The sequence below is a fragment of the Centruroides sculpturatus genome, unplaced genomic scaffold (genome assembly GCF_000671375.1).
Source record: "Centruroides sculpturatus isolate CEXI.00-Female unplaced genomic scaffold, Cexi_2.0 scaffold563, whole genome shotgun sequence".
NCBI classification, from domain to species: Eukaryota; Metazoa; Arthropoda; class Arachnida; order Scorpiones; family Buthidae; genus Centruroides; species Centruroides sculpturatus.
In genome coordinates this window covers 377,792-400,627 of record NW_019384723.1, presented here as the reverse complement: position 1 = coordinate 400,627, position 22,836 = coordinate 377,792, and the positions used below count along the sequence as shown (strand labels likewise).

At 32.4% G+C, this 22,836-nt stretch overlaps 3 protein-coding genes across 4 annotated transcripts in view; all 3 read right to left on the bottom strand.

Annotated features, from left to right (window-relative positions):
- The window catches only part of LOC111628072 (cytosolic Fe-S cluster assembly factor narfl-like), a 29,210-nt gene extending 7,544 nt beyond the window's left edge, over positions 1–21,666 (bottom strand). Inside the window, exons 1-6 of one of the 2 annotated variants that reach the window (XM_023371792.1) lie at positions 21,594–21,666; positions 18,442–18,534; positions 17,120–17,272; positions 15,973–16,093; positions 15,128–15,262; positions 14,920–15,056 (exon numbers count right to left, since the gene is read on the bottom strand). In XM_023371792.1, the coding sequence (XP_023227560.1) occupies positions 14,920–15,056; positions 15,128–15,262; positions 15,973–16,093; positions 17,120–17,272; positions 18,442–18,534; positions 21,594–21,659 (705 nt within the window). In that variant the 5' untranslated portion in view covers positions 21,660–21,666. Of the gene's footprint in view, positions 1–14,919; positions 15,057–15,127; positions 15,263–15,972; positions 16,094–17,119; positions 17,273–18,441; positions 18,535–19,160; positions 19,525–21,593 lie in introns of those variants that run through there. The other variant, XM_023371793.1, reaches the window with a different exon arrangement.
- On the bottom strand, positions 728–5,177 carry LOC111628074 (probable cytosolic Fe-S cluster assembly factor v1g210509). The gene is made up of 3 exons (XM_023371795.1): positions 5,105–5,177; positions 2,145–2,237; positions 728–975 (listed from the first exon to the last, which is right to left on the bottom strand). The coding sequence occupies exons 1-3, from the start codon at positions 5,168–5,170 to the stop codon at positions 817–819; spliced, it is 318 nt and encodes a 105-aa protein (XP_023227563.1). The 5' UTR covers positions 5,171–5,177; the 3' UTR covers positions 728–816.
- Positions 7,083–10,362, bottom strand: LOC111628073 (ubiquitin-associated domain-containing protein 1-like). Its single transcript, XM_023371794.1, has 3 exons — positions 10,246–10,362; positions 8,043–8,181; positions 7,083–7,530 (listed from the first exon to the last, which is right to left on the bottom strand). Exons 1-3 carry the CDS (start codon positions 10,309–10,311, stop codon positions 7,388–7,390), a joined length of 348 nt encoding a protein of 115 aa, XP_023227562.1. The 5' UTR covers positions 10,312–10,362; the 3' UTR covers positions 7,083–7,387.
- Positions 21,667–22,836: the final 1,170 nt, after the last annotated feature.

Below are 22,836 nucleotides of genomic sequence, written 5' to 3'. Positions count from 1 at the left end.
TGCCACCCCATCATATGCAAAATTAATAACAGGAATAAAAACTTATAGTGTTGTGCCTTTGCAATTTACAAGCTTTTGTATCCTCAAACATTTTTGTTTTAATGATAAAATATTCAAAGTTCTTTGAAGGAGGATTTATTAGGAAAAATGTCAACAAAGGATGTCTCATACTATCAATTGGCTCTGCCAATTGTTTTATTTGAATAAATTTATGGAATTTGTTTCTGTTTATGGATTTTATTAGAGCTTTTATGATATAGTTTCCATCTCTCCAAGATGACCATTCTTATAATTCCAGTATTTGTTCCATAGAAATGCACAGAAATGAACTCTCTAGATGCCAATCACCTCTATAACTTGTATAACTTGATTAATCTTAAAGGAACAAATGGCACTTAAAATATGTGGAGCAGCTTAGTGTTGGTTTTCAACAGAACTATAACAATACAAGTAGAAGATAAAAGGAAAGCGTGTTAGCATATTCACTGGATACAACATAGGCTGTAAATATATCCTAGTCCAGAATTGTGTGCTATCACTTTACTTACTTAGCTTATAGCATGCTATAAAATATAAGCAGTGTACTGGGCTTCATTTGTTCAATGCTATATCGAATTTGTTATATAATGTAGCATTATAGTGCTATATACAGATACTATAGTGGCAGACATGTATCACCCATAAATTAGAAAGCCAACTCTGTTAATATAAACAAAATAGAATAAAGTTTAAGTTTAGAGTTTTCAAGATTTTTATCTCAATATCTATAATCATTTTACATTTTACAATAAAAATTACAATTTTTATGCTAAATAATCATACCTTAGATTGAGAATTTTCTGCCAGCACTCGATATATTTCATCTTGGCTCTGTTGAGTGATTAAGATGCTCTCGGCAGATGTTATGCATCCGCTGCATGCCAAACAGTCTGTTAGAGAAATTTTTGCTTTTTCTAATCGAGATGTTTTTCCATCCTAAAATCACAAATTTCATTATTATTATTATGCCAATAATTAAATTTCTTATATCATCCAACAGTTTATTTAATTTCCTTTAACTTCAAATCATTTATATAAAACTTATATTGTGTCAGACCTCATATAGCAGGTACAATTATGCAGATTATGGACTACTTAGTAGTAGGGTAAATTATCTTATATGAGCTGTTGTCATTCTGGCTTAATTGGCAATTATTTGAACTTGAGTGGGGTTGGAACAAATTTACTAATTGATCCAGAGTCATGCCTTCTTTAGGAATACTTCAATCTGTAATTTTAGGTATACTGATGTGGAGTATACAATGTGCCCTTAGCTGTAGGGGCTCACTGTACTCGTCTGACCCCAGCATTATGCCATAAGAGTCCAGGGGTAATATAAATTTAAGAATAGTGGAAATATATCCCTTTGCCTTCTTGGAAAAGTTTAAGCAGATGCTCTTCATCCCAGACTCATGATATTCTATAAAGATTTGAATCAGGTTTAAACCACAATCTACATCAATGTTTCCTCTAAGTCAATGGCTTTCAGACTGTGGAATATGCCTGTTTAGGAGGTGTTAAACTCTTCTAGTGAATCATGAGGATTTATAGAGATAGGAGAGATGCCTCCATTTTTTACAAAAAAGAAAAAAAAGGGCATAATCTCTAAAAAGTTCGAAACCGCTGCTCTAAGCCAAGGAACCGCATTTGATTTCCTCTGTTCTAAACTATTATAAATGGCAATGCAACACATGAGTGATCTACCAAGATAGGACACCTCCCGGAAGAACTTTCCATGGTAAAGTGTTCCCTATTTACTTATTAGATACATGAACAAAACCCATTAAACTCCACATGGCCAATGTGTTGGTGAAGTACAAATCTGCAACTGACTACTAGAATTCGGTGGTTTTATCCACTCAGTTTTTGGTGGCATTGCCACACTGTTACACATAAAGAGAAAACCTTGACCATTTATCTACCATAGACTCAACATATGACATTTGAAACTTGTCATCACCATTATCAAGTGTACTCTTCACACACAAACAAAGTTTGTGTGTGAAGAGTACATCCTGGTTTGGTGATTAAAAATCAATTTTCATAATGTAGCCATCTAAAAACATTACTTATCAATTACAGAAGTATCATGAATGAGTACTGACCTCTGAAACACTGAAATAGTCTCCATCATTTCCAATTTTGATAGAACCTGTTTTACCTTCTTTTTTTTCTACTTTTATAGGCTTTATGCATTCCTAAAATTAAAAAATTGTTGTATAATTATTTCCTTTATAATTAACTTAACCTAATAAATAATTTATTAACCAGTAGAACTAGTGCAAACACAAACTACAAGGTCTTCCAAAACAAACACTACCATTTTAAATAATTGTAATTACAGTATGTTAATTATTACCCAAGAATGTTGTAATGTTCATTAAAATATTGGAAAACTGTCCAAGGTTGCCTAATTTGACCATAACAATTTTTCAATGTGTGCATCACGTATCACATGGCACATGTGACCAATACTCAAATTCTTCTTACGCTTGCTATGGCATATCTGCTGTCTGTCCTCCCAAGGTAGCCAAAATTCTACAGCTCTTGAAGATTACTCATGTTGCACAATAATGTGCGATTTTGACTTTGCAAACCGAGAACACAGAACTCCTTCTCTGTTGCAGCATCACCATTTTTGTTTACATTGCTTCCCGGAGGCAGTAGATGTGTTTGAATGCAGATGGAGATGAAATTCCGAGTTATTCTATCAACTGGCTTGCATCACATATTGCTTGGTTAATAATTAACATAATTACAGTAATTTAAAATGGTTGTTTTCATTTTGGACAACCCTGTACTTTAAAAAATGCAGACAAATTACCGTTGCCATAAGGCACCATGCACACATTCCTCACAGAGTGCAACGAATGTTGTACTGCCAGAATCATAAAACATGTCCCTCAATCTTATTACAGGTTACTGTTCACTTTGTTTTAATGTTGAAAAGACAAGACAATTGTTCTCATTCAAAAATGGTTGCCACGACTCCCAAATATCCAAATAGCTCTATATCCAAGTTTGGACCATAACATTGATGATCACAGTTTTCTTTAAATTCTTGTTCCAACTTGAAGATGGTATTCAAAACCCTAAGCTTGTAAGAAGTTGCTTATATATGTTCAACTAAATCCATCTTTTTTATTTATTTATATCTGAATCCTTTTTTGGACTTATCAAATAAATTTTTAATTTAAAAGCATTCTACAATGCTTTTAAATTAAAAATTGTTCTATTTAAACTTAAAAATTAAAAATGTTCTATATTTAAACTTAAATACATGTATAAACATGTATTTAAGTTATTAACATAACTATCAAATAATTAACATAATATATCAAACAATCTTTACAGACATTGAGCATTTTGTCTGGTGATGTGGCTTTAATAGCCTAGCGAGCCAATGACATAGCCCATTTCATTTAAAACAGATTATGTCATTGGCTTGCTCATCCAGCTACATTAAAGCCATTTTACAATTCTCCATTGTAACAAATAATAATAATAACAAATTTTCTAGACCAGTTTCAAGCTATAACAATTCTAATTAATCAAGTGAATTTAGGATTAACTAGGCAATTAGACTGCCATTTTTAATACAGTTTTTCTTTCTTTCTTTCTGTGCTTAGGTTCATATGGAGACTACAGCCACATAGGCTCTCTTCTCTGACGAGCACTGCCTAGTGGTTATGAGATGTGGGTACTGCAACACATATAGTGTTCTAACACTGCCATATGCTGTTGAGGAGAGTTGTTGACTTTCAGCCAATATATTGGCGTAAGGGATTGTATTACAGTGAAATTTAGAGTGAAAGTGGATTGTCATTTCTGATGCGCCACAGAGGGGGCAGTCCGACAAATCACAAAGGTGATGAGAGTATAGGAAACTATTCAACAGGGCTGTCTCAGTCCTCAAACGGGCCAGCAGTGTCTCTGCTCATAGGGTCAAAGTGTGATTGTAAACCCACATAATGAAGAGGCAAAGATGATCTCACTATTTGTAGTAGAGGTTGTGTGACCAAGTGTCGATTAACATTTGTATCGTCGAGCTCCGCATAAGACGAGAGGTCAGACAGCAGTAGCGTCTGCCACGTGTTTTGACGTGCAGCTTTGTCTGTGGCCTCGTTTATGGAAATACCTGCATGTCCCGGAGTGTACGTGATGATGGGTGCAGTATATTGAACTGATATATTCCACCAGGTCAATGATGATTGTGGGTGATGCAAAACTGACATTAGCCACCGCTTGTAGAGCCGACCTTCTATTGGACATTAAGGCTGTCAAGCAGTGAAGCATGTGGCCTAGGTGAATAGCTCTCTGGATATCGAGGGCTTCAGTGCCAAAGATGCTAAAATGATCAAATATCCAGGTTTCCTGGATGTGACGCGAAGGGATTACCACCCCGGATGCAGGTTTTCGATGCATTTGCCCCGATAAGTGTCCAGCCCGGCCACTTGCTGGCAACTGTCTTGTAGAACCTGGAGCGCGTAGCTGCAGGTGGGTTCAAAGTGAAAGTTGGAAAATTAGCCGAGTTGAGACTGGATTTGGACAGCACTCGAAGATATGTACCACTCTCAATAGATGTGCGAGACCGACAGTCCTTCCTGCTGGATGATAGAGAGTATTCTTTGAATATATGGCCATTGGTACGGACTTCTAATACAGTCATTCACTTCCAACAATGTAAAAATGGTGGACATGTGTGACGTCGAAGCGGTAACAAGCACATGCTTAAAAAAATAGCGCCCTCTCAGTCATACAATAAATAAATAAATATATAAGTGCATTAATTTTTCCAGGCCTTACCTTTTATTTACATTCATAAAAGCAACATTATTTCAGGTACATATTAAATAGCGTCTTTAAATAATTACACTTTTCTTTTTTAAGAAAATATATCGATGTCTATGAATGAGACGAAAAATTAACGCGTACCTTGTAGTGTTTAACCACACAACCGCGAATTCATAGAGTAAGAAATTATAATTCGTTTTCGGCTCGTATCCGCTGCGCCTTATTTTAAAAAAATCATAAAAATAAGTAAATAGAAATAAAGAAGAGTCACCTGAGAAGGAGTGATAAAATCATTCAAGTCGGAAAGTTTTAAAACCGAACTAAAACCCGCCGCCATTTTTCTTTCTCTCCATCACTCTAATTGATGGTAATTCGCAATTTTCAAATATGTATATTTTTGTAAATTATATATTGAATTAATTTTAATTTTCAAAATTTATTATTAATAATAATAATCTACGATTAGATGAAACGAAATTATTTAATTTTTTATTATTAATTTTATATTTTATCATTAATCAAATATGGCGGTATGACGACACCAGACGACACTCTCAAACACTGCAATATTTTTTTTAAATTTTAAATGAAGATAACTATCGCTCTTTCAAATATATAAATGTTAAAAATTCATTTTTTATTTTGAAAATTATTAATTATACGAGATTTTCTCGATTAATCGTGAATTTAATAAATTTATATTATTTAAACGTAATTCATTCCATAAGATGGCGATATGATAAACTGTCGGCTTCCCGCCATTTGGGTCCGTGTTCGAGTCTCTGTATAACTTTAGGAAATACAAGACAACTCTGTATGACGCGGTTTATATTAATTTTATTGCTTTTATAAATTCTAATGAAGAGCGGTTAATTTTATAATAAATACAATAATCTTTAGAGTATAATTCAGTACGGTGTTTGTTTGTATACGGCAACGCAACACGTGGGCGTTCTGCCAAGGGGGTGCCTCCCGGGAAGACTTTCTATAGGAAACTGATCCTTATTTAGGAGTTCGATACTCGAAGAAAGTCCGGAAAACTCCACATAGAAGTCCGTTGTCGAGGTACAAACCCAAGACAGTCTATCTACCAGTATTTTGTGGGTTTATCAGCTCAACCACTTGCGGGCAGCACAGTTCAAGTGGGTCTGAGGTTTACTCAACCTCCATTTCGATGCGTACTTGATGGGTAATCCATGGAAATCCTTTATCTTTTATGTAATAAATAGTAATTTTTCAGAGAAATAAGCAATATTTAGAAGTATTTACTACGTCTACACGACATTACACTAATGGCCAAATGTCTGAACTGTAAAAGCCATCAGCCTGCCATTCGGTGGTGATCTGGGGTCAAATCTAGGTGAGAAACCTGAGTAAATATTTCATAGGCAATCTTTCCTGAAACTACATCTGAGATGTGTGATTCATCAAGAATCATTGCAGAGTTTGCACGCCTGCAAACTCTGCAATGAATATATTTTTATACACACTTAGAGAGCCTTTCTAAAGTGTTTTTAAAAAGACCATTATGGCTATCACATTCCATAAATGAAACTAATTTGGGGTTGGCTCTGTATGACATTTTACCATGCTTATTTTTATTTTTTACTAAAAGTCTACTAATAATTGATATTATTCTTGTATACAATTTTACTTTGCTGAATTTTTATTATTACATTTATATACAGTCTGTAGTGGTCTAATAGTAAAGCTGTGATCAAATCTATGGCAACTGGTTTCTGCATGTTATGGTCTATACAGGGGTAAGATCTGTTCAACTCCTTTGCAATGGGTGCCTGAAGAGTGACCTCTCCAGAATAAAGTCAGCATTGGTGTGGAGTTGGCCACTTCACCCATTTTTCTGGCTGCTTGCGAATAGGAAATGACTGTACCATTCGAACCCAAATGCCTTCTTGTCACACTTTAAGGTGATTCTTATTTTTATTGGTTTTTTTTTAATGTGGGCACTGAGAGAACCCTTTTCTCATATTTATTATGGATTTGTTAGATCTACAATGAGCTGACTGGATGGTAATAGACCAGAGACTGACATGTGAGATGGCCCATCCATAAAAAATATGTTGCTTCATCCTTGTTTGCCCTACCCACAGTCCGATGAATGCAATGTGCAATGATCCTACATGCAGATTAGTGAATATCAGGACACATTTTAGTACATCATGGTTCACCGACGTGTTGTCTAATACATAACGGAACGTACCCACTATCATACTAATCAACACAACCAATATTCCTAAAGAATCTGTTTTTTATTTAACATCAACAGAAAGTATAACTTACAAATAAACGACTGCTCTTTCCGAGTGGCATTTGAGAACTCAGAAATAATTAAATTCTCTGCAAATAATGAAGCTTCCACTCTCATATAATACAGAAGTTTATGTACAAGATAATTTTATAAACAAAAAACATAAAATAAAATTAACACGATGAAATAATATTTAAATTTTATGCCACGCAGAAAATTTTTGTGTGTGTTTTGCGCAAAAAAGCAACATGTGGAAATTTCTTTTTCTTAATAAAAAGCTTATCGTCAATGAGAAAATGGCCTCATCATCTGAAGGGAATGCTTCTCTGCGTGATATATGCGAAAAATCTGACTGAGGAGTGGTGCAATGTCGGAATCGTTCAACCAACGACCCGCGCTGTTGAAATTCTCCAGCATCTGCAGCAGTGCTAAAAAAATTAAGATAATAATTAGCTTTAATTAAAATTACAAAATTATAGCTTCATAACTTTGAAATTTATTCTTCCAATCATTTATCTGAACATTTACAAGATTAAATTTATGTTATGAAACTAAGTTAATTTGAAAATAATCTTTATTCATTAAGAATAATGGAAAATTTGGTTGATATTAACAAAATTATATATATATATATTTTTAATTATTATTCTAAAATATATTTGAAAAATACTCTTTGAACTGTAGTTTATATAAATTTAAAATGTAAGAAAGATAATTATTGGTGTTTTGATTATAAATTTAAAAAAGAATTTGTCAATGATGAACAATTGTTCACATCTGCTGGATTTTTATTGGGCTAGGTTAAGTCTATTTAATAATCCGAAACAAAGCAATTTGATTAGAGGTAGGTAAAATTTGGTTTCAGGATTATTAAACAGCCATAATCTTGTCCAATGTAGATCCAACAAATCGTTTAGTCTTAAAAATTGAATAAAATTACCAAATAAAGTTTTAAGGCTGTTTAATCCCAGCTGAACAATAGCATTAGCCATGATGGCTTTATATATCGATCCTTCGGGATCTAACCCAATGTCCAGATCTTCATTGTCGGATTTACGATCGTTGAGCAACCATTCGCACTACATTTAAATATACAAAAATATAATTAATAGTGTATTGTGTATATAAAGAACAAATTCTTCTTTTAAAGTATTAAATAATTTATTACTTTACTTTATGTATTTGTTTATATTTCTGATCCATATAAATTAATTAAATAAATGTTGCAAACTCATCCTAGATACTATGTAATTGTAATTAAAGTACCCTATTTAATGCTGTCTAGAAAGATATTTCGATAAGAGAAATTAGTATGTAAAGTTGCCAACATGGCATTTTTGGCACAGCAAGCAGCAAACATTTGTAGAAGACATGCTATGCAGACCTTAGCAGTGCAGGAAATACTGTTCAAAGTGGTCCCCATTCTGAAAGCAATGTTTGGTGCATAACTATAATCGATTCTTGGTGATGATTTTTGCATGCAGTATGATATGATCTTTCAAGACTACAAAATATGCAGTGTGTCCTCAACAGACCACACTTTTTAAGTGTTCCACACAATTGTGTAGATTAAGATCAAACAACTTGATGGTCAGGTGGTGACTAATCACTCTGTTATTGGTGAAATATGGTAGAAAACACTGTATGAAGCATCCAATATGTGGAGATGCTCCATCTTGCATGAGAGTGGTTGTCTCAAGACATTGTCACTAATGCAGTTTGGTTTGACAAAAGTTTTGAGCATCTCTTGGTATCTTCGATCATCAGAGAGCATGTTACAGGCTCACAGGGACTACTACTTCAGAAAAGAATAGTTCAAGGATGAATGAGACTGCAAATCCACACCAGACTACAATTTTAGGCAAGTATAGTGGATAGTATTGGTCAAATTTTAACCCTCTCAGTTTCTTCACCATTTGATATTCAAGGAGCACAAAAAAATGTAAAACTTTACAAAATTTTGTGTATTTTGTTAGAATTTTCTATATATTAATACAATAGTTATGATTTGTGAGATCATATTTATATAATTTTGAAATCATGCAATTTTATAGATAAAAGTAATTGTGATAAATAAATTTTATAATACATGTAAAGTTCAAAATAACTTGCTTTATGAAAATGTATGACTAAGAAATGCTTACTGAATTACAAATCTCTTCACAAATCTGGACCAAAAATTTCCATTTCACAAATGAGATTGAAGTATTTGAAGAAGTACGGAAGTGTATAAACTGGCTATCTGAAATGCACTTTGAATCCAGTTAAATTCACATAATCTGCCCCCTCACATACTAAAACAAACTTATTCTCACTAATGCATATCATGGCAGACTGGCAAATATTTGTAAAATGTACTGTAATTACTAATTCAAGATATTGAAAGAATCATGTTGTAAATGATGTTGCCATGTTATTTCTTCTTTTTATAACTATACTTTATAAATATTTCCTTACAAGAAATTGACAAAACTAATTCATTTTCACACATTACAGAAAATTTCATTTGATTTTATTTTCATATGATTATAAAGAAAAATTCTCCTAATTTTAATTTACAAGCTGAAAAATTGTTATACTGGCAATTGCTCTGTATTTGTGGTAAATATTTTCCCTATTATGCACAAATCTTATGTACGTGTTTTAGGAATATAACTAGGAATACACAAATCATGCATTAATTAAATAACCACATTACGAATATTCACAGACTGCAGTCTTTCTCAATACACTGGCTTTTGAGCTCATTTAAAAGTCATAAATCACAAAAGTATTGCTTCTCTTGGAGCTCCACTTCATTACTATGGGTTCTATGGCAAAAGCAACATTTGCCAATTATCAAAATTCACCAACAGAAGATAATGTCAATCAATAAAATGCCCAATGAAGATAAAATGATAATTGAATGTTTATAGTTGACAGTACCAAAAAGTTTTAGATCCCCCAATTCTCAGATTTTTTAAAAGCACGAAAAGCTCCCATTATGAATATCCCTATTGTGATTTCATGTTTAAATAGTGTCCTTTAATTAATATTATTTCTACTTTTGGATTAATTTAACTATAACTAAAACAATAACCTTTGAATTTAATTGGAATTAAATAAATTTAACTCATAGAATTGCCATATAAGAAATATTTTACCGCAGCTTCTTGATTATTACTGTGTATTCTGAGAGCGTCTAATATTTCTTCTTCCGAAAAGCCCATTTCTTTAAGATTATTGAATGCCTGTAAAATATAAAAACTAAATTATAAATGAATAAAAAAAAAATAATATATATACATTACATTAACTAGTAGGTAACAATACAATTGGATATGAGAAGAAGAAAAATACAATAAAACAGATTATGGTTGGCCAAAGCAATTATAGCATCATCCTGCTACTCTGGAAGACCCAGACTTTAGTTCAGATTTAAACTGTAGAAAGTTCCATCATTTATTAAATGCAGACATGTCAGGTTCCATTCTTCACTAAAGGTCTGGATGAGCCCTCATATAGAGATTAATTAAAGAGGAACTCTTAAGCTGAATATCCATGAGTAATTTCACTAAGCAGTTTAAATGCTTTTGGTACTGCACATGCATGACCTAAAAACTGAAGGTCTAAATTTTGTGGTCAAGTACAATTTAGATGTTCAATTTTTCACAAATAGAAATAGGATGCTAAGAGGATTGTCATCATCATCCATCTTTAATTTAAGCCTGGTACTCACATGCGGAAATGAATGACAGAATGGAAAAATGACGTCACTTTTGCCGTCAAATATGAAGTTGAAAATTTTATTTTGCTTTTGTGGAAAGCAAAATGGTAAAAATTAGACCAATAGGAAGGCCGTTTAGCAATGTCGTCATAAAGATCACATGGGAATTCAAACTATGGGGGTCAGTATAAGCAGATAGTGTGCTATGTTCGATAACGAGTACTTTATAGAAACTGTACAAAGACATCCGTGTCTGTATGATAAAAAATGTACAGACTTTAAAGATACTACACTGAAGAAAACAATATAGACTGCAATTGGTCAGCAGTTCGGAATTAGCAGTGAGTAGTGATTTAACATTAGTTTGGTCCAGCCTGAAAGCACCTGTAAGAAAAACAAAAAAACATACAAAGAAAGTGAGGACATGTTGGATGTTGCACTAAAAACTTTTACTGAAGCATCCAAACTTCTAAACAAAACAGGAGAAAAAGATAGAATTGACTACTCCTGTAAAAGACTACAAGATCTTAGCAAAAAAAGACAGGCATCATGTCATGAAAAATATTGAGTAAATGATGCTTGAATTAGAAGAAAAAGAGAAATATTTGAAAGAATAAAAAAATTTATATATACAAAAAGTTGTTACTTTTCATTTTTACACTATAAATTTCCTTAACAGGCTATTTAGAATATAACCCTTGATATAAACAACTATTTTGCCACCCCACAGCACCTTCAGAATATATTCAGGAAATTTTCAATATTATAGTAAATATTTGTATCTTGTCTACTTCATTTGTATAAATGTAATAACAAGGAGGAAGAATCCAGATGTGATGAGAAAAATGAGGAAAAATTATCTCAGATAAAAGAACTTTTTGTGAAATTATAAAGTATGGAATATAAATTTAAATATTATACAATATATTACAAATGTCTTTTAAATTTTCCTATTTAAAACTTAATACTAGCAAAAATAATAATAATCAGTCAATAAACTTTATTGTATAAGGATTAATATCATATTACATGGGAGAAATAAAATTTGTGACACTTAATAGTTTTAGCAGTGTTAGTACAAAAATCTCTCATACATTACTAGAGAGAAAAATAAGACTATTTGCAAAGTTTTGAATATTATACAAAATGTCTTAAAATTACTATTAGATAGATCATAGTCTTATTACAATAAAATCCCTATTTAATCTTTAAAAAATTTCATACAGTTAACTTTAAATGGTAAATTAAGAAATAAATAGTTAATGACCTGCAGATAATCTAAAATATAATACACAACTTCAATATCACTGTAATACCCTATTGTCCTTGGTGATTATGTTGAAAAGCAGTGCTTAGATTGTACAGTACATGCACACAAATAAAAATTTTTGACTTGTACGTTTCACATTTATTTTTGGTACAAACTGCAACTTGGTATGCAACTTACTTTTTGATTCACCCTCATACAATTTAAAAAAGTATTATTTAAACTTCCTGAAACAAATTAAATAACCAAAAGTATAATTATAACTAAAACAATCATAGAATGATCATGAAAAACACTGATCAAAAGGATAATTATACTAAGGATAATTATACTAAAGGATAATTATACTAAAAGGATAATTCAAAGGAAAATTATACTAAAAAGAAAGCATTCCTAAAGTTGCCATAAATCACTCAATTACAGCAACCAAATGGCTATATAATGTTGAAATCCATGAGGTCTGGATTAATTGGGAGCTCATATTTTCATCAAACTCAAACAACTCTGTAGAAAATCCATATCCAAAATATAAGAAACTTGGCCAACCCAATTATGCTCACTAGAATTAGTTAGCATTTTTTGATATAACATTTTAAACAAATCTGGTGGTAACAAATCAGTCCTTTTTTCTTAAAAAAGTTAGATATTCTTATAAAATGGACATGATCTAAATCTATTTAGATTTTGGTAATCATTGAATAGCTCCCTGCTGGATGACTACATTGTAATGACCAAACAATAAATACAGTAGAGCGTCGATTTTCCGAAAGTCAATCATCCGAAAGAATTCCAGTTGGCAAATTTAAATTTTCGCCAGTGATGTGGCGCTTCAATCTTTGGCTATGTCTTGGGCTACTCAAACATTTTACGTTTTTGATACTAAATTAACATCTGAAGTATAATTTTTTATTGTTTTTATATTTTTCAATATATTTATTTTGTTTGTACAAAATAAAAAAATAATTTTTAACGATACAATAGTCTTTGCTAGACTTAACATCGACGAAAATTCAACGCGAAGCGACACGCAATGGAGAAAAATTTTGACATCGAATACATTAAACTATTTTATCGTACGTAAATCAGTTATCCAAAATATCAGTTATCCGGACAACCCCAGTCCCCAATTGATTCGGAAAATCGACGCTCTACTGTATATATATATTTTTTTGTCTGCCTGATATTTAGTAAGTTTGTAAATTAGAATAACTAAATTATTGGTTTTATTAATTTTCTAATTTGATATGATTTCAATATTATTATTGGACACTAGACCACATTAATTAATGTCAACTATACAGAAAAATTTGGCAATATATCAAAGGAACCGATAAAAGTTCCTATGAAAAAGATACAGATTTTGTGATAACCTTCATATAAGATTACAGGAATTGTCAAAGATAGACATGAAGTATTGAAAAACACTGAATCATGTTTAAAACAAGAAATATATGAACAACATAATAAGTACATCATTTATCATATACTTTTAAAATAAATTATATTTCTAAATCATTACTTTTATATATACAAAATAATTTTTTAAAGATATTTTTACATTTGTAAAAGAGGGTGAGAGAGCTGTCAGTCGTTTAGCTAATTGACTAAGCTCGTTTAGATAGGAAACGAAAAGAAGGTTCGAAGGTAAGGTGATAAGCAGCAAGAGGAAGTTAGATAGATAAAAGAGAGGAAGGAAGTGACCATGTGTTCCATGGGCGCTTGCAATGTCTCAACATACTAAATAAAACAAAATACGGTTACATGATCCAATAATAGCACAGAAATCCATATAAACTAAATGGCGTGGAATATATATATATATATATATACACAGTATTCAGGGTTAAGGTTTACAATTTATATAAGGTAATATTGAGCAATTAATGTAGAACAGGGGATATTTTTACATTATAAAAATTTAATGAAGGTCTCAATATATATCTTGCTATTCAACAGTACCTTCAGTACATAAATATTGGGCAAGTTTGTNTTTTAACATAAATAATAAAATATTAATTTAGACCCAGGGGCCTTTCGGATCTCACATATGCAATATGAGATGAGACTATTTGTGGCATCCCCAATAGTAAAATTCAGAAATTAACATTCCTATCTCAAAAACAATGCATGACATGAGAACATGAGAAAAAGTAAATTGCAAAGTCATAGAATATGACGAACTTAGTATAAAATGGCACACCATGTCTAAGAATGAATAGAAAGGATAAACTGTGAAGCACAAACAATAAAATGTGTATTTCTCTTTACTTATGTCTTTGCGTTGCATTCGTTACTGTGTGTCATATGTCATTTATGTTAGCATACAAGGACTTTACTATGCACCCTGTGTACAGCCTATATGAGTAGCAGATCATACCATACAAGGCTTGTCAAAGTACATTCTATGAAGTTTGCTTAATGATGTATTTTTTGAACATATCTCAGCTGTTAAGTGGCACATACCTGAATCATAAAACATGATAAAATTCAGCAAGTGATATATTTAATTTGATTCTAAATGTGATGTTCATACACTTTGGTACATAACAGACAAGGATTGTAGAATGCCAGCTCTTCCTTTGCTAATGAAAGAGTTGGTTCTTACATACTACAAGTGTTAATTATGTTCTTTACAAATAAGCATTGCCTGGCTTACTTCTACAAAAGGCTGCTCGGCATGGATGATGATTAATTAATTCATAATACTCTGTTCTTTAATGGCAACATTAATTTAACTTTTATGCACTGCATATATCATGTTATGCCCCTTAATTCCTTTACAGTAATAATAAATATGTAAATTTTTTAAATCTCTTTCTCTATAATTCATAATTTATCACTTACTTCATTTGGTTTTCTATTAATTTTGCTTCCCAAATAATCTTTAACTATTGAACCCATAATTTGCTGCGGTGATTTGGTGGTGCTAATGTAAGGTAAAATATAGTCACCATGAGTCTTCTCAGCATAACATATCCATCCTTACAAGAATAATGTAAAGTCATAACAGTTCTAAATTTCATTTAAGAATAAATAATATATAATTTAATACCTGGACAGGCAGATGTTAGCATTGGTAATGAATCGTTTTGCGTGTCTTTAGCCAGATACCTGTGTACAAATTCTTTTTGGTTCTCCAAAAGACTGAAGCATCGAGAAAATGTTGTGTCAAAAACATAATGAATACCTGACGGAAATAAAACTGACTTTTACAAAAGTTTAAAAGGTATTTAATAAGGTTATTCATTAATTAAGAATTAGATTTAATAAAACTTAACAAATATGATTTAACAATACAAAAATTCTACGTAAATATCAAGTAATATAAGTCAAAACTGATCGATTATATTTGGACTTTATTTAAGGCTAATATAATCAACTAATTTTCAAAACTTGATCTTAAGATAGGTGCTGGTCTTATCTAAATTGCTTAATTATTCCAAAATTAATTTCTAACTATTAATCTTTATACAAATTGGCTACATGGCAGCCTAGCTTTAGAACAAATTTCAATTAATTAATTAATTTAATTAACTTTAATATAGCCCAAGAACAATCTGACAGATTAGAATGAACTAATTCTTTGTTTTATTATGACATACCTGTCCCATTACTGTACTAGTGTCTGCTGTATTTCTGCACTCAACCAGTTCATACACCCAGATACGGGATTTAATTTGCATTAATAACTTTTTAAAAACTAATAAAATACTTTTATTAGTTTTAAAGTTCCATCTTATGACTTTTCTAAAACATTCTTATTTTACATATAATATATGCAGCTCATTAATTACACTTCAATTCAGAAAAATTGTATATTGCATTTCTACAAAGAAAACTTTTACTAAACTGGAAATAGAAACAAATTCAATCAACAACATACATTTATTTACATACCTAATTTCTTAAAAAATGCAGTTAATTTCTGGGCAGTCTCCATCACCGAGAGATTATATTTCGCTGCAAGAGAAGCTCTGGCTTGGGGCGACACAGAAACAACCACTGTTTTTTGATTATCCTAGCAAAAAAATAATTATAATTTGCATTGAAAATATAAAAAATGTTCTTTTAATTGATTTTTCTGAACATATTATATATTTTTTCCTATGAAAACATGTATGTAAATGTAAATATTTTAATTTATAAGATTATATAAATGTATGTTATGAACTGTGTGTGTCTGATTCGCTGTATCAGATGTATCATTTTTTGTCCCATCTGTTGCCACCCCATCATATGCAAAATTAATAACAGGAATAAAAACTTATAGTGTTGTGCCTTTGCAATTTACAAGCTTTTGTATCCTCAAACATTTTTGTTTTAATGATAAAATATTCAAAGTTCTTTGAAGGAGGATTTATTAGGAAAAATGTCAACAAAGGATGTCTCATACTATCAATTGGCTCTGCCAATTGTTTTATTTGAATAAATTTATGGAATTTGTTTCTGTTTATGGATTTTATTAGAGCTTTTATGATATAGTTTCCATCTCTCCAAGATGACCATTCTTATAATTCCAGTATTTGTTCCATAGAAATGCACAGAAATGAACTCTCTAGATGCCAATCACCTCTATAACTTGTATAACTTGATTAATCTTAAAGGAACAAATGGCACTTAAAATATGTGGAGCAGCTTAGTGTTGGTTTTCAACAGAACTATAACAATACAAGTAGAAGATAAAAGGAAAGCGTGTTAGCATATTCACTGGATACAACATAGGCTGTAAATATATCCTAGTCCAGAATTGTGTGCTATCACTTTACTTACTTAGCTTATAGCATGCTATAAAATATAAGCAGTGTACTGGGCTTCATTTGTTCAATGCTATATCGAATTTGTTATATAATGTAGCATTATAGTGCTATATACAGATACTATAGTGGCAGACATGTATCACCCATAAATTAGAAAGCCAACTCTGTTAATATAAACAAAATAGAATAAAGTTTAAGTTTAGAGTTTTCAAGATTTTTATCTCAATATCTATAATCATTTTACATTTTACAATAAAAATTACAATTTTTATGCTAAATAATCATACCTTAGATTGAGAATTTTCTGCCAGCACTCGATATATTTCATCTTGGCTCTGTTGAGTGATTAAGATGCTCTCGGCAGATGTTATGCATCCGCTGCATGCCAAACAGTCTGTTAGAGAAATTTTTGCTTTTTCTAATCGAGATGTTTTTCCATCCTAAAATCACAAATTTCATTATTATTATTATGCCAATAATTAAATTTCTTATATCATCCAACAGTTTATTTAATTTCCTTTAACTTCAAATCATTTATATAAAACTTATATTGTGTCAGACCTCATATAGCAGGTACAATTATGCAGATTATGGACTACTTAGTAGTAGGGTAAATTATCTTATATGAGCTGTTGTCATTCTGGCTTAATTGGCAATTATTTGAACTTGAGTGGGGTTGGAACAAATTTACTAATTGATCCAGAGTCATGCCTTCTTTAGGAATACTTCAATCTGTAATTTTAGGTATACTGATGTGGAGTATACAATGTGCCCTTAGCTGTAGGGGCTCACTGTACTCGTCTGACCCCAGCATTATGCCATAAGAGTCCAGGGGTAATATAAATTTAAGAATAGTGGAAATATATCCCTTTGCCTTCTTGGAAAAGTTTAAGCAGATGCTCTTCATCCCAGACTCATGATATTCTATAAAGATTTGAATCAGGTTTAAACCACAATCTACATCAATGTTTCCTCTAAGTCAATGGCTTTCAGACTGTGGAATATGCCTGTTTAGGAGGTGTTAAACTCTTCTAGTGAATCATGAGGATTTATAGAGATAGGAGAGATGCCTCCATTTTTTACAAAAAAGAAAAAAAAGGGCATAATCTCTAAAAAGTTCGAAACCGCTGCTCTAAGCCAAGGAACCGCATTTGATTTCCTCTGTTCTAAACTATTATAAATGGCAATGCAACACATGAGTGATCTACCAAGATAGGACACCTCCCGGAAGAACTTTCCATGGTAAAGTGTTCCCTATTTACTTATTAGATACATGAACAAAACCCATTAAACTCCACATGGCCAATGTGTTGGTGAAGTACAAATCTGCAACTGACTACTAGAATTCGGTGGTTTTATCCACTCAGTTTTTGGTGGCATTGCCACACTGTTACACATAAAGAGAAAACCTTGACCATTTATCTACCATAGACTCAACATATGACATTTGAAACTTGTCATCACCATTATCAAGTGTACTCTTCACACACAAACAAAGTTTGTGTGTGAAGAGTACATCCTGGTTTGGTGATTAAAAATCAATTTTCATAATGTAGCCATCTAAAAACATTACTTATCAATTACAGAAGTATCATGAATGAGTACTGACCTCTGAAACACTGAAATAGTCTCCATCATTTCCAATTTTGATAGAACCTGTTTTACCTTCTTTTTTTTCTACTTTTATAGGCTTTATGCATTCCTAAAATTAAAAAATTGTTGTATAATTATTTCCTTTATAATTAACTTAACCTAATAAATAATTTATTAACCAGTAGAACTAGTGCAAACACAAACTACAAGGTCTTCCAAAACAAACACTACCATTTTAAATAATTGTAATTACAGTATGTTAATTATTACCCAAGAATGTTGTAATGTTCATTAAAATATTGGAAAACTGTCCAAGGTTGCCTAATTTGACCATAACAATTTTTCAATGTGTGCATCACGTATCACATGGCACATGTGACCAATACTCAAATTCTTCTTACGCTTGCTATGGCATATCTGCTGTCTGTCCTCCCAAGGTAGCCAAAATTCTACAGCTCTTGAAGATTACTCATGTTGCACAATAATGTGCGATTTTGACTTTGCAAACCGAGAACACAGAACTCCTTCTCTGTTGCAGCATCACCATTTTTGTTTACATTGCTTCCCGGAGGCAGTAGATGTGTTTGAATGCAGATGGAGATGAAATTCCGAGTTATTCTATCAACTGGCTTGCATCACATATTGCTTGGTTAATAATTAACATAATTACAGTAATTTAAAATGGTTGTTTTCATTTTGGACAACCCTGTACTTTAACAAATGCAGACAAATTACCGTTGCCATAAGGCACCATGCACACATTCCTCACAGAGTGCAACGAATGTTGTACTGCCAGAATCATAAAACATGTCCCTCAATCTTAATACAGGTTACTGTTCACTTTGTTTTAATGTTGAAAAGACAAGACAATTGTTCTCATTCAAAAATGGTTGCCACGACTCCCAAATATCCAAATAGCTCTATATCCAAGTTTGGACCATAACATTGATGATCACAGTTTTCTTTAAATTCTTGTTCCAACTTGAAGATGGTATTCAAAACCCTAAGCTTGTAAGAAGTTGCTTATATATGTTCAACTAAATCCATCTTTTTTATTTATTTATATCTGAATCCTTTTTTGGACTTATCAAATAAATTTTTAATTTAAAAGCATTCTACAATGCTTTTAAATTAAAAATTGTTCTATTTAAACTTAAAAATTAAAAATGTTCTATATTTAAACTTAAATACATGTATAAACATGTATTTAAGTTATTAACATAACTATCAAATAATTAACATAATATATCAAACAATCTTTACAGACATTGAGCATTTTGTCTGGTGATGTGGCTTTAATAGCCTAGCGAGCCAATGACATAGCCCATTTCATTTAAAACAGATTATGTCATTGGCTTGCTCATCCAGCTACATTAAAGCCATTTTACAATTCTCCATTGTAACAAATAATAATAATAACAAATTTTCTAGACCAGTTTCAAGCTATAACAATTCTAATTAATCAAGTGAATTTAGGATTAACTAGGCAATTAGACTGCCATTTTTAATACAGTTTTTCTTTCTTTCTTTCTGTGCTTAGGTTCATATGGAGACTACAGCCACATAGGCTCTCTTCTCTGACGAGCACTGCCTAGTGGTTATGAGATGTGGGTACTGCAACACATATAGTGTTCTAACACTGCCATATGCTGTTGAGGAGAGTTGTTGACTTTCAGCCAATATATTGGCGTAAGGGATTGTATTACAGTGAAATTTAGAGTGAAAGTGGATTGTCATTTCTGATGCGCCACAGAGGGGGCAGTCCGACAAATCACAAAGGTGATGAGAGTATAGGAAACTATTCAACAGGGCTGTCTCAGTCCTCAAACGGGCCAGCAGTGTCTCTGCTCATAGGGTCAAAGTGTGATTGTAAACCCACATAATGAAGAGGCAAAGATGATCTCACTATTTGTAGTAGAGGTTGTGTGACCAAGTGTCGATTAACATTTGTATCGTCGAGCTCCGCATAAGACGAGAGGTCAGACAGCAGTAGCGTCTGCCACGTGTTTTGACGTGCAGCTTTGTCTGTGGCCTCGTTTATGGAAATACCTGCATGTCCCGGAGTGTACGTGATGATGGGTGCAGTATATTGAACTGATATATTCCACCAGGTCAATGACGATTGTGGGCGATGCAAAACTGACATTAGCCACCGCTTGTAGAGCCGACCTTCTATTGGACATTAAGGCTGTCAAGCAGTGAAGCATGTGGCCTAGGTGAATAGCTCTCTGGATATCGAGGGCTTCAGTGCCAAAGATGCTAAAATGATCAAATATCCAGGTTTCCTGGATGTGACGCGAAGGGATTACCACCCCGGATGCAGGTTTTCGATGCATTTGCCCCGATAAGTGTCCAGCCCGGCCACTTGCTGGCAACTGTCTTGTAGAACCTGGAGCGCGTAGCTGCAGGTGGGTTCAAAGTGAAAGTTGGAAAATTAGCCGAGTTGAGACTGGATTTGGACAGCACTCGAAGATATGTACCACTCTCAATAGATGTGCGAGACCGACAGTCCTTCCTGCTGGATGATAGAGAGTATTCTTTGAATATATGGCCATTGGTACGGACTTCTAATACAGTCATTCACTTCCAACAATGTAAAAATGGTTTCAAAGTGAAAGTTGGAAAATTAGCCGAGTTGAGACTGGATTTGGACAGCACTCGAAGATATGTACCACTCTCAATAGATGTGCGAGACCGACAGACCTTCCTGCTGGATGATAGAGAGTATTCTTTGAATATATGGCCATTGGTACGGACTTCTAATACAGTCATTCACTTCCAACAATGTAAAAATGGTGGACATGTGTGACGTCGAAGCGGTAACAAGCACATGCTTAAAAAAATAGCGCCCTCTCATTCATACAATAAATAAATAAATATATAAGTGCATTAATTTTTCCAGGCCTTACCTTTTATTTACATTCATAAAAGCAACATTATTTCAGGTACATATTAAATAGCGTCTTTAAATAATTACACTTTTCTTTTTTAAGAAAATATATCGATGTCTATGAATGAGACGAAAAATTAACGCGTACCTTGTAGTGTTTAACCACACAACCGCGAATTCATAGAGTAAGAAATTATAATTCGTTTTCGGCTCGTATCCGCTGCGCCTTATTTTAAAAAAATCATAAAAATAAGTAAATAGAAATAAAGAAGAGTCACCTGAGAAGGAGTGATAAAATCATTCAAGTCGGAAAGTTTTAAAACCGAACTAAAACCCGCCGCCATTTTTCTTTCTCTCCATCACTCTAATTGATGGTAATTCGCAATTTTCAAATATGTATATTTTTGTAAATTATATATTGAATTAATTTTAATTTTCAAAATTTATTATTAATAATAATAATCTACGATTAGATGAAACGAAATTATTTAATTTTTTATTATTAATTTTATATTTTATCATTAATCAAATATGGCGGTATGACGACACCAGACGACACTCTCAAACACTGCAATATTTTTTTTAAATTTTAAATGAAGATAACTATCGCTCTTTCAAATATATAAATGTTAAAAATTCATTTTTTATTTTGAAAATTATTAATTATACGAGATTTTCTCGATTAATCGTGAATTTAATAAATTTATATTATTTAAACGTAATTCATTCCATAAGATGGCGATATGATAAACTGTCGGCTTCCCGCCATTTGGGTCCGTGTTCGAGTCTCTGTATAACTTTAGGAAATACAAGACAACTCTGTATGACGCGGTTTATATTAATTTTATTGCTTTTATAAATTCTAATGAAGAGCGGTTAATTTTATAATAAATACAATAATCTTTAGAGTATAATTCAGTACGGTGTTTGTTTGTATACGGCAACGCAACACGTGGGCGTTCTGCCAAGGGGGTGCCTCCCGGGAAGACTTTCTATAGGAAACTGATCCTTATTTAGGAGTTCGATACTCGAAGAAAGTCCGGAAAACTCCACATAGAAGTCCGTTGTCGAGGTACAAACCCAAGACAGTCTATCTACCAGTATTTTGTGGGTTTATCAGCTCAGCCACTTGCGGGCAGCGCAGTTCAAGTGGGTCTGAGGTTTACTCAACCTCCATTTCGATGCGTACTTGATGGGTAATCCATGGAAATCCTTTATCTTTTATGTAATAAATAGTAATTTTTCAGAGAAATAAGCAATATTTAGAAGTATTTACTACGTCTACACGACATTACACTAATGGCCAAATGTCTGAACTGTAAAAGCCATCAGCCTGCCATTCGGTGGTGATCTGGGGTCAAATCTAGGTGAGAAACCTGAGTAAATATTTCATAGGCAATCTTTCCTGAAACTACATCTGAGATGTGTGATTCATCAAGAATCATTGCAGAGTTTGCACGCCTGCAAACTCTGCAATGAATATATTTTTATACACACTTAGAGAGCCTTTCTAAAGTGCTT

Coding starts and splice junctions, on each gene's coding strand:
- LOC111628074 (XM_023371795.1), bottom strand. CDS start 5,170: ATGGCGGCGGGTTTTAGTTCGGTTTTAAAACTTTCCGACTTGAATGAT. Junction 2,238..5,104: donor ATTTTATCACTCCTTCTCAG/GTGACTCTTCTT, acceptor TTTTAATTTTAG/GAATGCATAAAGCCTATAAA. Junction 976..2,144: donor ACTATTTCAGTGTTTCAGAG/GTCAGTACTCAT, acceptor TTGTGATTTTAG/GATGGAAAAACATCTCGATT.
- LOC111628073 (XM_023371794.1), bottom strand. CDS start 10,311: ATGGGCTTTTCGGAAGAAGAAATATTAGACGCTCTCAGAATACACAGT. Junction 8,182..10,245: donor GTAATAATCAAGAAGCTGCG/GTAAAATATTTC, acceptor ATTTAAATGTAG/TGCGAATGGTTGCTCAACGA. Junction 7,531..8,042: donor CAGCCTTAAAACTTTATTTG/GTAATTTTATTC, acceptor TAATTTTTTTAG/CACTGCTGCAGATGCTGGAG.